This window comes from Oratosquilla oratoria, chromosome 27 (assembly GCF_046742065.1).
Source record: "Oratosquilla oratoria isolate Oo_2021 chromosome 27, ASM4674206v1, whole genome shotgun sequence".
NCBI lineage: Eukaryota > Metazoa > Arthropoda > Malacostraca > Stomatopoda > Squillidae > Oratosquilla > Oratosquilla oratoria.
In genome coordinates, this window is record NC_134803.1 from 53,917,674 (window position 1) to 53,933,993 (window position 16,320).

At 41.6% G+C, this 16,320-nt stretch overlaps 1 protein-coding gene across 1 annotated transcript in view; it reads right to left on the minus strand.

Moving 5' to 3' along the window:
- The window catches only part of LOC143040071 (uncharacterized), a 59,223-nt gene extending 44,983 nt beyond the window's left edge, over positions 1–14,240 (minus strand). Inside the window, exon 1 of the mRNA XM_076210726.1 lies at positions 13,884–14,240. Within this exon, the coding sequence (XP_076066841.1) occupies positions 13,884–13,940 (57 nt within the window). The 5' untranslated portion in view covers positions 13,941–14,240. The remainder of the gene's footprint in view (positions 1–13,883) is intronic.
- Between the last annotated feature and the right edge of the window lie 2,080 nt (positions 14,241–16,320).

Below are 16,320 nucleotides of genomic sequence, written 5' to 3' on the forward strand. Positions count from 1 at the left end.
AAAAAAAAATAACGAAAGACGTTATTTCCATGGACGGCAAATTGCAACCTAACAAAACAAATATGAACAAGAAAAAAATGGCGAAGAAAGGTGGAGGAAGAGATAGACGACGAATGGACGGAATGGGAGAAGGGAATGAGGAATGAAAGAAGGTATATGGGGAGCGTGGGAAATTGGGAAGGAGGGAAAAACGAAGGAAGGAAGGAAGGAAGAAGGAATGACGAAGGAAGGAAGGAAGAAGGAATGATGAAGGAAGAAGGAAGGATGGGAGGAGGAAGCGATGAGTAGGGGCGGGAAACCTAAGCGGATGAGGAGGGGAGGGGGCGATGAGGGGCGGGAGTAAGTTCGAAAGATAAAAGATACGGAAGTTGCAATAGGGAGATTCATGATGATGACGAGGAACTAGGGAAGAAAAGAGGGTTGCAGAAGTTAAGGAGAGAACGGGTGTATAAAAGATGGATGCGAGTACGGAAAATGCGGAAGGGTAACGAGTACGACAGGGGTGGAACGGAAGGTCATTAATGTGGATATACGCCGGGAGGAGCGTCGCTTCATTCACGCGCCGATGCCATTCCCCACAGTTTCCCAAGCAAGACCCCTTGTAGCCATTCTTCCCATTCCAAATAGCTCTCGGCAGGACCGGTCGAACAGCTCCCGCCACGAGTTCTGTGGGCGTTCCCTTGAGTTTTCACAGTCTCTCTCTCTACAGGAGACACCCACGTAAATAGGACAAACATAGGGGAAGCGTTCCATATGCCCATAAATCCATACCAGCGATAACCCATAATTTTCTGACGCCTCTTCACTAACGCATTCAGTGTCCATGTCTCACAGCATTGCAGCAAGACTGGAACAAAAACAACAAACTCTGATCGTCTTGGATGTATATAGAAAACTCTTACTTTGGTTGAACGAATGCGAGTACAATACACTCTGGACCATGCCAATTCTGTCATGATCTTCCTTACATAAACCATGACTTACGCACTCTAGTACCATGATATGAGATTTCCAAGACATCATGCCACATACACAGACAGACTGAACAGTCTATCCAAAAGATAGTCCAAGTGATCTTCCCTCCCTGTTATGTGATACAAGGGCTGCAAACAGTACGTTTAACAATACCACAAAAACTGCCAATACTTCACAATGACAATGATCAATAACTTTATTCCGTTTATAAAAGTATTAAAAGGATTGAGGCAACAATGAACCTCACCTAACTAAATTAAACATGAAAGAAGCCAAACACACCTCTGTGCCAGAATATGGGCAAGACATCAGATCAATATTTCTTGTAGAATTCCAAGGGTCCCCCAGGACATCCAACAATGCCTTTTTGAGATAACACAGGCTACACAAGAACACAAAGCATTAGAATCCAATCAGCTGTTCACTTAACCAGGCATAAACCCAGACTGCTCAGGCCTTTAAACTTTAGCAGATGGGAAAAAGATATGAGAGCAACAGACAGATTAGCACCTTGTCTAGCACAGTAAGCAATGTAATTGTTGCTTTCTTGCTGCCCCCCCCCTCTTCCTGGTTTCCAACAGAGATGACCAGCCCCCTTTTTTCCAGTTTGAGGGAAGTGAACTACTAATGGCATACAACTGTGTGAGCAGCCTGATCCTGGCCTCACCTCTAACTTTCAGCAATTCTGTGGCAGATATCAGCTGCCTTGCCACCCTTCAACTTACAGCCTTTAGCATCAATTAGAGAGGGAAGTTTCATCTATTGGTTGATTGGCAAATGTCATCTGAACACCTGCCACAGAAAGCTGGACACTTGATGATTAGCCATGTACAATTGCTTAAAATATTGTATTTGTCCCAGCAAACTCTACACCTCTCTACATCTGACACAAGGTGTCCATTAGCTACTCACTCTGTGTTCATCTGGGACATGGATTTCAAGAAAGACATAAGATATACTAAGAGAATATAAACAGCAGCAACCAAGATGATCACTGGTCTAACCATGCTATATGAAGAAACAATAATCCACCTTGGAAGAATGAAGAAAGGTGGGACAATAAAGATGATTGATAGCGAGTTTGGAGAAAGCCGACAGAAAAATTACTAATATGAGAAGAATGATTAACAAGAGGTCATATTAAAAAAGAGAGAGAGAGAGAATGTCAAGAAGCTTTATACATAGAAGTATAGACAAAAATACCCAAGCCAACACTATGAAAGAATTCAAGGCAAGGTTTGATAAATGAAGAAAATGTGACTGGACCCCATGTGCATTGCTTCAATCCAGTAAATTACAAAGTAAAACTATGTAAATACACACACACACACACACATAATAATGGACTGAGAGGATTTACTGGTGTGGAATAAAAGATCAACAAGAGGTCTTAGAAAGAAAAAGAAAAAGTAGATGTATGGAACAAGTTGAAAATATAATTCAGGCTTTTGTAGCCAGTGGCGAATAGGAGACAAGACTCCACAAGCATTAATCCTTTCATCATCAGTCACATGCCAGCGCCAGTCCCCACGGTATGTCAGAGCAAGTTCCTACACAGCCTCTTGACAGGTTTGCCCAAACTTCCCCCAACCATGAAGTCTGTCGTTGACCCCTTCATCTCCAATGTGGGTTGTCTTTTCTGGAAACAATCTTGTGAATGAATGATTTATTCTTTCCTGTATGCTAAAATTAGGTAAACAACCACATATTTTGTTGGCTGGTGGGAAGACCACATTACTTCATGTAAGGCATGCCAGGAGCATGAGATGCAAAAGGTTAGGGGAACTGCCTCCATGATTATGGGGAATGAGATGCAACTGATCAATGATGACTAGTTTGTATTAGGTCAGTACAAGAGCAATGACTTGTGTCCAATTAAAATGAAGTTTAAATCACAAGATATGGCAAATGAAGTAACTGCAAGTTTTGGAACCTAGGACAAGAAGAAAAGTTAAAAATCATCCAAATCACGAGGAGGAGGAGGAAAAAAAAAATAATAAAATAAATAAAAATAGTAGTAGTCTTCTTATTCAAGATTCTAATTGAAGAGAGGTCAACTGGAAGGAATGGGAAGGAAGTGGCAAGGCAGATTCCTAGGGTACCATGTTAAATATAGCAATCAATCAATCAATCAACCCACTGCCCCTGGTCTCTCTTGTAGAAGACCCACAGCTTCCAGGAAACCAGTCACAGCCTCCAGTCATAATGGAGAACAACTACCTAGTGGGTAAAGGAAATGACCTTGAAGAGATGACATTCCCACAAGATTTGATTCACTACCTACCAAAGAGCCAAACATCATTAGCTTTTTTAACTACCTTTGCTCCATTGGAAAAAGTGACCATGCAACAACTGAATTTCAGCCTATGGATGAAGAAACAGATCCAAGAAATGAATTACATGGGCAAGAAAAGCAGACTTCTCAGGACTTAAGAAATTCCTTGAAGAAGCACACTGGGAAGAATTCATGAATACTACTGGAACTATGAGGAAATGAGAAATATTTCTTTACATATACAATTTGGGAGTGAATAAGCATGTGCCAGACATAAGTGGAAGGAAGAAGAGCAGAAGCAAGACTGGTAAGATGATGCATAGGATATAATAATACATTCATACATACACCAAGGCTTTTTCCCCCTTACCAGGGAGGTAGCCAAAAAGGACAAGGCATAAAATCATTCCCACCCATTCTATCCCCGAAAACACTCCACACCACTCCACCCTCCCTCCCACCTTAGGATATAATAATACATTATTATTATTATTATAATTAAAAAAAAAAAAAAAAAAAAAAAAAAAAAAAAAAATCTATATACAGTACTAATGTTTCTTCATCCTTGTAAGGGAGGTAGGCAGCCAAGGCATGCATGCATCCCACTCCTATTTGTTTCTGTTTTATCTTAGCTCTTTATGGATAAAGGGTCATCCCTGTTCCCTGCCCATTACCTGGTTCAGAAGCAATGCAGAAGCTTCATTTACATGGTAACCCTCCCTCCGTCTTTCCTTCAAGTTCATTCCGTCCACCTCTGCCTTCCACTCTTTTTGGTAGTCTTTCTTTACTAATTCTTTCCGAAATCCCAAACCATTCCAATACTCTTTCATCTGTCCTAAAAAGTAGCTCTTTTTCCAGCGCCTTGAGATGGCAAATAAGGCTGATGAAAGAATACAGAAAGGGTTTCAGCGCATGGAAAATGAGTGTAGAGACTATCAAGGTGTCAAAATATAAATAAATAAAATAAATGGATAAAGAGGATTTGCTTAGGATCAAAGATCAACAAGAGGTCACAGTAAAAAGTTTGGAAAAGTGAGATTACTTAAAAGATGTTAGAAAGTATAGCTTTCTATACAAATGCATAATATGTAGAGCAAGTAAGATGAAAATATAATCCAAGTTAACAATATAAATAAACCCAAGTTTAAAAGCAGAGGCAGTGATGGAACACCATAAACACAGCTCCAACCATGCATACTACAACCAGGTAAATAACCAATCAAAACACATACACACAATGTTTGAGGAATAGAGGCAAAGAAACAGGACCCCATAAACATAGCTATAACATAATATATTAAAACTAGGTATATAAGACATACACAAGCACAAAATTACACATAACCTGTTGAAGCAAAACAATATCACCACTAGAACAACAATGAAATACCATAAACAAACACAATCTGAAACACGACACAAATGTTATCTCAATCTTCTAAAATAAATAAATAATAATAATGGTAATAACAATAATAAACTGAGGAACTCTCATACAGAAGGCATGGACAAGCTATTAAATTATTATCTGAAGCATTTAACAATAAAAGCCCTGACATATTCCTGGTCACACAATGGGAACCCAACTATCTGGAAAAGGGCACATATAATCCCTATCCTGAAACCATACAGCCAGAGAACCCAGCATCCATCAAAGTCTAAACTGAAAGATATTGATTCTTGAACAAATCTGAACACATACATATATATACCTCGCCAAATCAGCAAGGGCTCCAATGCCATTCTACCATTACACTGCCCAAAAAATTAACCATAAAGCACCAAGGTCTTGAACTTAAAATCATCACTTGATAATAAGATGGTAACAATAGATAAACAAAAATGCTTCTAATACTTTTCACTGGACTTTAGTCAAATAATTATCAAATAAATTCCAATTCTGAATATAATTTGAATTAGTCAATTCAGTTCAAGCTTTGCAATTCCAATTCATTATGGTCAATATTTTATAAAAAATTCTTCTATTCATATTCAACTTCATTTTACAGTTTCATTAATCTAACAAAAATTATATGTTTATTGAAAATATTCTACCACTCAATCCTGTATACTACAACTAATTACATACTACAGTATATTTTTTGTCATCAATTCCATGTTATCAATTACAATTCAATTAATTCTATTTTTTAGATTTCCTTCAATTCCATTTTCTTTTTATCAATAAATTCCCATTCAATCACTGACCCATGCCCTGGTAATAGTAAAGGTACAATGTCTTTACAGGAAACCTGTTCCATATTCATACAAACTTTATGCAATCACATTTGTTGTTGAGTATACTTCTCCTTAGGTACCCTTATACATCAAATCTCACCTATGCATTTGACCTAACAACCATAGGCCAGCACAGCTACTGAAAAATAGCACCCAAAAACAAAAATAAACCTTGATATGCTAGAACTATGGCCAACACAACAGAATGTCAGTTTCTCAGAAATCATTGGTAACAGTGCTGACCCATGACTTCCCTTGAATCAAAGAAGTACCCAACAGTCAGACTAAATGGTCAACCACTTTCATTTGACAAAAAACCCGAGATAATGGGCATCACTTTTGACACACACATACATCCTTCTGAGCATATCACTGACAGTAAAGACAAGCAAGAAACTAAAGCATCAGTAGCAAACACAGGTCTGCAGGCATTAATCACTGTGTATGAGCAACTCGTACAAACCACACTTAACTAACCTACACAGCACGGTGCCCATCAATCAAGAAAACTATGTCCAACAAACGACAAAATAAAGCATCCAAGAATAATAACTGGCTGCATAAAAAATAACAGAACATCTGGACTTGAAAAGTAAAATTCTTCCTATTGAGCAGGACATGAAAATGATAAACACACAACTCTACACAAGAGCTGCCAATTCTATCCATCCCTCACATTATAAAAAGCACAACATTCTGAATGGAGAGGAGAGGAGAGGAGAGGAGAGGAGAGAGAGCAAAATACTATTCAAATATCTACAGTCCCCAGTATCTTACAACATATAAAAATATTAATACCCTGATTTTAATAAAACACTCGTATATATCCTCCTGCAATTCTGTAACCCAACAAACATCAACCTGAGAAAACCTTCCCCATACAAGTACGCACCACACTGGCACAACTGTGTTCAGGCCATCACCCTATGCTGGAACAGTGCCAACTGAGAATATACCCTGACAAGACTCAAACTGTCCCAGAGGTCATCAACATACAGAAGACACTGAGTACCTCATCCTACACTGCTCCTTCTCTCACCCTTTCCAAACAACACAAAACATTTTCTTTTGAGTAATTTGTGGGCCACTCCAGTGGCTGTTGCACATTACCTGTATGCTGTGGGTTCCCTACAAGAGGGATCTGCAACAACAAACTGATTGAATTAACTTTCTTTCCTCCTTCATTCCCAGTCTTTCCAGGCATAACATATTTTGCAAGCTTGGTATCCACTTCAGCATTGCTCTTTGCACCCTTTCAAATTTTGCTGTCTTTTTTTTTTTCTTGAGACAGCAGTTCTGTGGCTTGTGATGGGTGTTGTGTGGTTTTAGTACAATCAGCTGTGGTGGCATGGCTTGTGACTCACAGTGGGTGATGGCAGTTATGTGGTTCATGAAGAGGAGTTATATCATCTGCTGAATTATTTGATGTGATGACATAGGTAAGGTTTGTTGCTTTGATGGCAATGGCAAACTTTACTTTGGCATTGGTAATAGTTATAATATCATCTTTATGAGAAAGGTTTACTGCCTTAGGTTTCCAGCAAGTGAAACCCTAGACAACTGTGTTGTTTGTTTGCGAGTAGGTTATAATACATTACATGCATGGTCTACTGTGTTGATGACAGTTTTAAATTTTCTTCTGCTTAGTTTTTGTGTGCGTGTGTAAAGTAGGACGATGACAGGAACCTGCAAGTGGTGGTGGTGACGCTTTTCAGCCCTAGGCAGGAACCAAACTCAAGATTAGTTAGCAGGGCAAGCTCAGTACCACTACACCAGCAAGGCATGTATCGACATGGTAATGGTAAGAGGGTGTGTCCTGAGTAATTCCGGACAGCTGCAGTGGTGTCATTTCAGTTTTATACTGGGCATGTGACTGTTTGTTGTTGCAGAGGTACTTCTTTATCTGCAAAATGTTCCTCATATTTGTAACTGCATAATTAAAGGTGGAATAGTGTACTGACCATTATTGGGGAATTTAGTAGTATAGTGTGGTTTATTTTTAGTTATCATGCCCACAGTTTATGAGTTTGTATGCAGGATTCATAGTATTTTTTCAGTAACAAGTTAACAAAATGGTTATTTCATGGGGGCTGTGAAGGTGAAGAAGCATACATGCCCAAGCTACCCAATGTACATGAGTAGAGCATTCCTATTTTATTACCAATGGTTAACATAAAGTAATAGAACTAAAAATAATAATAAAAAAGTATAAATATAAGTGGAACAGTGACCCACTAGGAGTCATACCAAGTAGAGAATAACTGTAAGAGTGTCTGGATGTAAAATGGAACGACATCCAATGTGTGCCATATACTTGAACAAAACAAAGCAATTATTTACATAAGGTTTGCCATAGGGCATGAAAAGGAGCTTACAACAACAAGGACTCTGCTGCAGCATAAACCATCTGTCGTCTTTGCCCTGAATGCTTGGATAACCAGGGAATGTAGTAATGGATAGTAGCTGTTCCAGACCCAACCAGAACCTTCGAGATTGAAGCCAAACATGATCATGAAATGCAAAATAGTATTCCAGAGAAACATAACCTGTTTTTGGCATAGGCTATAGATCACCTATGGCGCCACTTGCCGCAAGGGGGCGCCCATGAGAGAGAGAAATCAAGAATATGTTAGTTAAAAATGTTCTGCAATGGAGTGACATCTGTTTGCGAACTTTGCCACTATCGACTGAAATCGATTGAGCTAATATAAGTGCTATTATCAATTAATAAAAGAGCAGAAAGAGGGGGGCGCCAAGTTCTGATCTCGTCTAAGGCGCCAAAATAGCTAGCCGGCCCCACATAGAAAACTGTAAAAGTGAACATTTTACAAATGCTGTTAGTAATACGGAAATGGAACGAGAGATTGTGCAGGCGTATATCTGAGCGGGTGACGCTGGCATAGTGGGAGTTTTGGTGCAGCATTCAAACAATAATGAACAAGCCGGAAAATGTGATAATGGCATCAGAACCATTGGCAGGTGTGGGATTCGGGATATGGTGGGCTTTATGGATGCACCAAAGCGTGCATGACTGGGTAACGCAAGGTTTGTCGGCTTTGGACAAGTGTTTCTGTATCACACCGTTTGATAATAATGACGACCTCTACCAGAAGCATGGCAACGAGTTGACATTATGAATGAACGATTGACGTCTTGCCTCGAGTAGTGGTGGTGGTGGAGGTTGGGAGTGAGTAGGTGAAACTAACGATGTAGATGACATCGCGGAACGGGGAGGCGCTGTATCAAGGAACAAAACTGGTAGAGCAGCGAACAATGATGAGCATTTTCGTACAACGGGATCCCCAATCATTATTTGCCTTTTACCCCCTTTTCCCCCATTTCCGTTATTTCTCAACAATGGGGTTTCCAAAGAGGCAACCTAAAATTGTCAATCCCTGCATTTCTTAAACCGAATGCAGGGTTTATTATGTATGCTATCGAAACAATTACTTTATTAATCAAATTAACCAGGGTGCAAAAATCTATATTCCTTTTTGCAAAGTGTAAAACATGGCAATTTACGATCTAAATTGGCGGCATCAAACTGAAATACTATTGTTTCCTCTTAATGTTGTACGTTAGTGGCACAATCACGTGTGGGACTCTCGTATTCCTAGTCAGGGGTTCGAGTCCGAACACTTCTATTCCTAGCGATGACCGTTACCTGCCCCAACAGTCCTAACGCATTATGCAAAAGTGCTTCGGTCGCCAGTACGCACATACACACACGTATACATTTTTCTTTTCTTTTTTTCGTCTTCCACCCAACTCAAATGACCACGTTGGAATTACCTAGTTATTATCATACATGGATATGGATTGAAAATATCTGAAGGTGTGATTTGACAATACCGAGGTGTTGCTACAGACATCCATGTGGAAGACACCTCTGTAACTTTATGTCCACTTTCGTTTCACCCTATGAACAATCTCCAAGTAAAATAAGCAAATAAAGGATTGCCATTTCATAATAAAATTTCTATAAACAATGAACTTTTTAAATATATGTCGTATAATAGTAAATATTAACTGAATGTTGAGTTTGAGTGACGTATTTCCAACCTTTGAGTGAGATTTGGTTAAACACAGATAACACCTGTTACAATTGTTGCTAGGCGCAGTAACATTGAATGATTTATCTTAGTAGCCAGACATATGTTTAATTCTTCGTATTATGATTTTTATTATTATATAGTCAGCTAAAATCTTGAAAATGTATACCTACAATAACTTGAGATGGCACTATACAATATAATTCTTATAAAAGTATAAATAAAACCAAATACATGTACTGATTTGGGTTTCAATCCTTATTAATCGAAAAAAATAGTGAAGATTGGACTTCTACTGGAAAAAGTGAAATAGGCGAGGAGGGGCTAGTAGAATCAATTGTTGATATCAAAATCAAAGCTGAGCAAGATCAAAGAATGTGAAAAATATAGGAAAGTTGAAGTACGGAATGAGCTTCAGGTGGCGCGCACTGAGAAAGGATGGTGCTGCGCGTGAAGACCAGGTGGGTGAGGGTAGGGGGTGGGGGGCTGGTCTAAGAAATATGGTGCGGTGGGGATGGCAGGAAGAAAGACTGATGTCGACATTACGTCGGGGGGTGATGCAGATCGGAATAACGGAGGTTGCGTAGGAGGAAAGGTCCAACAACTCGGAGGGCGAGAGCAAGGTCGAGGGTCAAGGTCGGTGGCAAAGAACTCGTGAGTAAAATGAGCAAAGTCGAGTTCGTGGGGTCGTGAATGGACAAGGTGAAGGTCGAGTACATACGAGCTTGCCCAGGGTTCTATAAGGAACGGCATTTAATCCTTGGCGTGAGAGCGTAATGCAATTCATATATTTTTGTTTTACTTAATACCAGATATTTTTACCCAACAAGGGAATGGACTCGGGCTGTGTAATGGTCTTGGTCAAGCCAGACCTCCCTTTGTTTCCACCCCACATCTGATAAAAATCGGATGAGCAGCCACATAAAAACACGTAAGTTTGGTCTGCCAAAGTGCCGAAATTTTGCAAGAGACAGCACGTTTACAGTATGTAACGAAGCCAAATTATATATATATATATATATATATATATAGATATATAGATATACATATATGCATATATATATATATATATATATATATATATATATTTATATATATGGGGGGCAAGTCTGGAAGTCACAAAAGACAACAGAACAGGATGTGTTTTGGTGATAGTCGAAAACAATATTGACAACGTACGACACGTAAAAATGCAATACGTAAACTCCTTTATTCCGAGTACCTCTCATCAACTAAATAAGGCACATTGACGTCACCATGCACCCAGAACAAAATCAATCATTCAAGCTACTGGTATAGAGGACTTAATCGATGGTAGTAACTTTCCATTCTAGCACGAGTCGGTGAATCAAATCATTCTGTGTTATCCGCGACAAAACCGTTCGTGTTAATGCGACAAAAGAACCATACGGTGGTGGTGATGAGAATGTGGTGGTAATTAGACGACGACTGTGAGAAACCAAAGTCGCTTACTGGCACCACACGAGGAAGCAGCTATCTAGTATCAAGTGATGATTATTGAGTTGAATGTGACCCTCCCACCCCCAACTCCGTCGGCAAAACTAAGAGGCGCTTGAAAGGACGAGGTAGGGAATACTAAGGCGGCAGGAGCCGGTAATGAGGGTAAGAGGGTGGCAATGGCCCGCGGGGCTACGGGAGGAAGATTGTGGAGGGGGACGACTGTGGAGGAGGAGAGCTGATTCGGGAGTGGAGTGGATGAGGAGGAAGAGGCAGCGGGAGGCACCGGGCGGGTGCTGGATCACGATTCAAGAGGCAGGCGAGAGGTGAGGGGGGGGGGGTGGCTTATGAAGCGATGGTTCATGTACGAAGAAACGGATTAACTGTTGGGGTGGAAAAGGAACGGCTGTGTGAAGGGGATAGAAGTGAACGACTCGTGGAATGGCAAGGGTATGGGGAAAGTAATATGGGATAAGACAAAGCAAGTGTAAATCAGATACAGAAGTTAAGTGTAAACCATATAAAGGAGTTGGCGAACGGGGGGGGGGAGTTGGAAGGGAAACAAGTGTGTAGGATGAGGGGGGGAATTAAATTTTAGATTTGAGTCGGGAACAAATTTTAGATTTGAGTCGGGAACAAAGGGCAAGGAAGAACAAGGGTTCCGATGTGAGGTAAATACGGGTAAGATTTGAGCAAGTTGGACTAAACAAAGGCGACAATGGTAGGCCTAGAGCAAGGAAGGAGGGGGTGGGAGTTAGGACAAGGGTCTGGGATAGGGTTAGGGCGAGGAAGGCGGGACAAAGGCAAAGGCAAAACCAGAGCGACGAAATCATGGCACGACTGGGCGAAGCTCAAGACTTCAACAACATAGCGAAATAAAGGATTAAAAAGATCCTCAAATGGCGAAAAACTGGAGGAGTTCCGAGATGGATAAAGGAAGACGAGCAAAGGTTGGAGAGACGAAGGAAGGAGGAGGGGGGTACGGTGGAGGTGGGGGATGGGGCGCGAGTGTAGGGTGGGTGGAGGTGGTGGTAGTAGTACACAGGCAACGGGAAGGAGGGGTGGGAGGGGCGGAGGGTTGGTGGAAAGCGACGAACTAGCTAACACGATTGTTGGAAATGGTGGATCCTACGAAGCAGCTGGTGGCTTGTTGGTACGATCGAGTTCCCGAGGCGTGGTGGGGGCGTACTTTGGTAGCGCACTGAAGTTTGATGAAAGAGCAATAATAAAGTCATGAAGCAGAGTTGGAGCTAGAGTAGGTGACGTGACCAAGAGGTTATAGGATACAAGTCACTTCGAAAGGTTTGATGCAGCGGGGTGCAACAACCGTCCCGGGATCTTTTTTTTTCATTTTTACGGAACATGGGATTTGACCGACCATGAAGGATAGTGTGACTAAGGGGGATTAGATAGCACAGGCAACTTTGTTCACAATTCAAGTGCAGTCTGTTGAAATGTTACAAGTCATCTACCAGTGGAAACCTATGATGCATCCTAAGTAGTTGTGTCTTAAATGTTGAGTGGAAATGTCAAACAGAGTTAAAAGAAAATGCCAGAGTGTGGTTAACTTCAAATGGAACAAGATAATAATGGTGGACGGGTCAAGACCAAGCTGGCAAAAGTACTGAAACAAGTTGCGGCAGTGGTTGTTGGCTCGGGTATGTGGTGTCTTTCTGCTCGGGACAATTTTAGTTAGGTCTATCGACACGAAAGCAATGTCCTTCTTGGTATCTTCGGAATGTATGATGGCGTGTGTGTGTGCTACTTATGAGGGGTGGGTAGTTCTTAGGCTGGAACATGAGACGTACTTCAAGTAAATCGCTGGTTGCTGATGTACTGGACATCAATGCAGTGTAGTTCATCTCACGAGTACTCACTGGATTACGTGATGACTAATACAAAAATATGACGAGTGGATGGGTTCGCTTGTAAATGTGCACGCGTGTCTACGCGTGTATGAGTATGTGATGTGTGCGTGTGTACATGTAGTTTGTTTGTTAAAGGTGCTGTGTTACTAGTAATTTTTTATATCTCCACTCGGTGGTGTGTTGAAGGCTGGACTGGATGTGTATGTGTGAGCATGTGTATTACCTTGTAATAGGGAATTGTGCGTGTCTGAATGTAAGCATTGCGTATGTGTCTGTTTGTATGTGTATGTATGTATATGTGTGTGTGTGTGAAACAAGTACCTAATGCAGTGTTTCTATTCTATTTGGGAGCAGGTGTTGCATAAGGTGTTTGTATGGGGACTTCTGTATGTTAGTGGATGGTTGGTATACAGATATGGTGCTTTTTCACACATACATTTTTACGTGTGATGGAAATGGTGCATGGTGATAATGGTTTTGATCCATGCTGCTGTTGATAAAGCGGTGTTAACACCAAGCAGGTCACGCCTGCTGCTTATACAGATGGGTTAGTCTCGATGGTGGGCAAGTGAATTCGTAGGTAAGCAACTGGGTAGGCAGGTAGCAAAGGCTGGTCGACAGGAAGGTTGAATGGCCCCCCCCTCCCACTCCTCTCCTTCTCCCACCGGGTACAGCCGTATGGGGGCCGTGGTGGTGGCGTTCTTGCTGTTGGGGGCACGAAAAAACAAAAATTGCTGTTGTGGTAGTCTCGGTGAACCCGCCATTCATCACCATAACACAAGCTACCACCACCACTACTTCTACCACCACCACCACCACAACCATCATTCTTCCCTACATAGAACTACAAACATGCTCAGTGAAGACAAGGACGAGGAAACCATAGGCGAAGCAAGATTAGCGCCACACCGACGCCAGTCCATACGCCCTTTCCCCCTATTTATAGCCGCAATTTGCTCTATCAAGTTTTCAGTCACCGCATTAACCAAAATGAATCAAACGCTATCATATACATACCTTGGGAGACATATACCGAGGAAAGACTGCTAGAGCCGGGTGTGGCGACGCGGACATCAAACACCATCTATTGGATTAATCGTTCTATGCTTTCATTTTCCTCTTTTTTTTTCGTTTTTGGGTCGAAAGAGTTAGGCACGGGCTGCACTCACACACCGCCCCATTTCTGAAGAAGGGTTTTACACAACACTATAGCACTTCCGATTTGTCTTTTCACAGTTCTTAGAGCTTGTAGCACTATTCCACCATCTCCCCCTCACCTTGGATCCCGGCCCTATGGCGCCTTTCAAAATTTATTTGGATATTTTTTGCTCCAAAATATTCCAAGCCACCGTCCCCCTAGCGGCACCCACTTCAACTACCGACGTGGGTTAGTTCGAATTGACAGACGTATGATTTGGATTAATGCATCATACACATAATGAATTGTGTAGGGCCAACCAAATATATTTTATACAACTTAGGAAGATTAAACTGAATTTGCAGTCACGCACAAATGTAATTAGATTCAAAACAACACTTGCAATAAGAAGAGAGTACGATAACTTCCTTGCTTTTCCGGCATCAGCATGTAGACAGCTGATTTGGCTACTGACGATTCGTACGAGTGAACAAAAACCGTGGCAAATATCGCCTAGTATGTGAATATGGATACGCTTCACCTACTCCCCTGTTCGTATTAGCATGTGTTCTGTGGCCAGCAGTTACCATGATCCACAAAATTCCCATTAACGAAACTCCTACCTCAGGCAACCATGCACCAGCGCCGTCTCGCCCCTTTGCGGAAGGGGGAGGGGAATGGAGGGAGGGGGCGAGCGGGGGGAATAATAAATTTTTATATGGCCTCTGCGCAGGAGATAATGAACACCGGGTACACCATATCAAGTGGTGCACTGTAGCATTCTACAATTTTATTTTTTCGTGCTGTTGTAAAAGTCAAAATAAAAGTTCGACAAAAAGGTATCGTCATGATACCCTACCGCCTAAAAACAATTCCTTGTTTCATGACTTTCTCCCCTACCCCAACCCGAACGACCGCATGCATGCATGTCTTAGCCGCACAAGACAATTTTTTTCAATCTTGTACTCATTCTTACTTATTCAACTATGTTTTATTTGTTTTAATACGAACTCAAAAAAACTTTCAAGTATCAGGAAAGCGTAAAACAAGATGCGAAAAGGAAGTCTACAAAGCTTGTTAAAGAAAGGTGGGGGCATAAGAGCAAGATGTGGGAAAATCAGTAGTGAGCTGGTACGAGGGGAACGAAGGTCGAGGATAAGTAAAACGAAGAGGGAACGGAGTCAGTAGGGAGGGAAGAGAGGCTAGGAAAGGGGGATAGCGGGGTGGAAGAGTAGGTTCCTGGACTTTTCGAAACTCCTTAGTACCGTCTGCTTCCCTCAGACAAAGACGGAGCCACGTTTCGAACGCGCTAAAAGTATCCTGAATTTCGGACAAAAACTTTGGACTGGGCTCATAGCGGTGGTGGTGGGGGAAGAGAGGGAGGAGAGAAAAAGGAGGATGAGAAGGCAGGGGAGGCGAAGTAGTGGTGGTAGCGGAAGAGGAGGTAGTGGTGGGTAGAAAGAACTAAGTAACCCTTCTTGTTTGGGTGGTGGAGCCTTCGCGGCTGCTGCCCTGTTGTGGCGGTGGTGGGAGTGGTGGTGGTGATGGTGTAGCTTGGTGCTGCTACGTCTGGTCTGCTGCTGCTGCTGTCGCAAGTGTTGTGAGGTACAGGTGTGCATCGAAAACTTGCAAAGGGAATTGTAGTATAGTGTTGGTCTAGTATAATTTACAATGATGACGCAGCGTAGGCAGATTTTCAAGTGTTCGAAGCTGGCGTATTTTCCTGATATCTCTGGTTGTATTTGTCTATTTACTATATAAGAAATAAACTTCGTTCGCAGGATCCGTTTTTTTCTAATGTTGGAGGGTTGGTGTTTACAGTCGTCCATCTAATTATGGTACGGTAGTTGTGGTGGTCAGGCGTGTTCTGAAGAGCTGCCTCGTTTCTCGTCGTGTTTCAGGTAAACTTAAAGGTTTCCCACACTCGTTTCGCGGTAGGGGCTTGGTAAAACATAGGTTGGAGATTGTAGCCTACTGATGAAGCCCCACCCCATACTTCTCTCAAATAGTTTAGGTTAAGCAGTGAGCTATGAAATAACCCTTTCAGATCACGAGACTTGAAGCTTAAGAATCCAGTCTTTAGCAGACTTGGACGCAATTCGAAAAAAAACTGAAGCCCGGTTATCGATTACCGATTTGCCAGCTCGTCAAATTCGATTTGATTATCCGATTCGGGTGCCAAAAATCCAAGTCCCTATAAGCGATTATCCGATTATCCAATTCGATTAATTTTCTTAAGCGAGTTGATATTTTTAAAAGGGATGCAATGTTCTTAAAGCGATTTTCAATGTTTCTAAAGGGAATTTAATGTTTTTT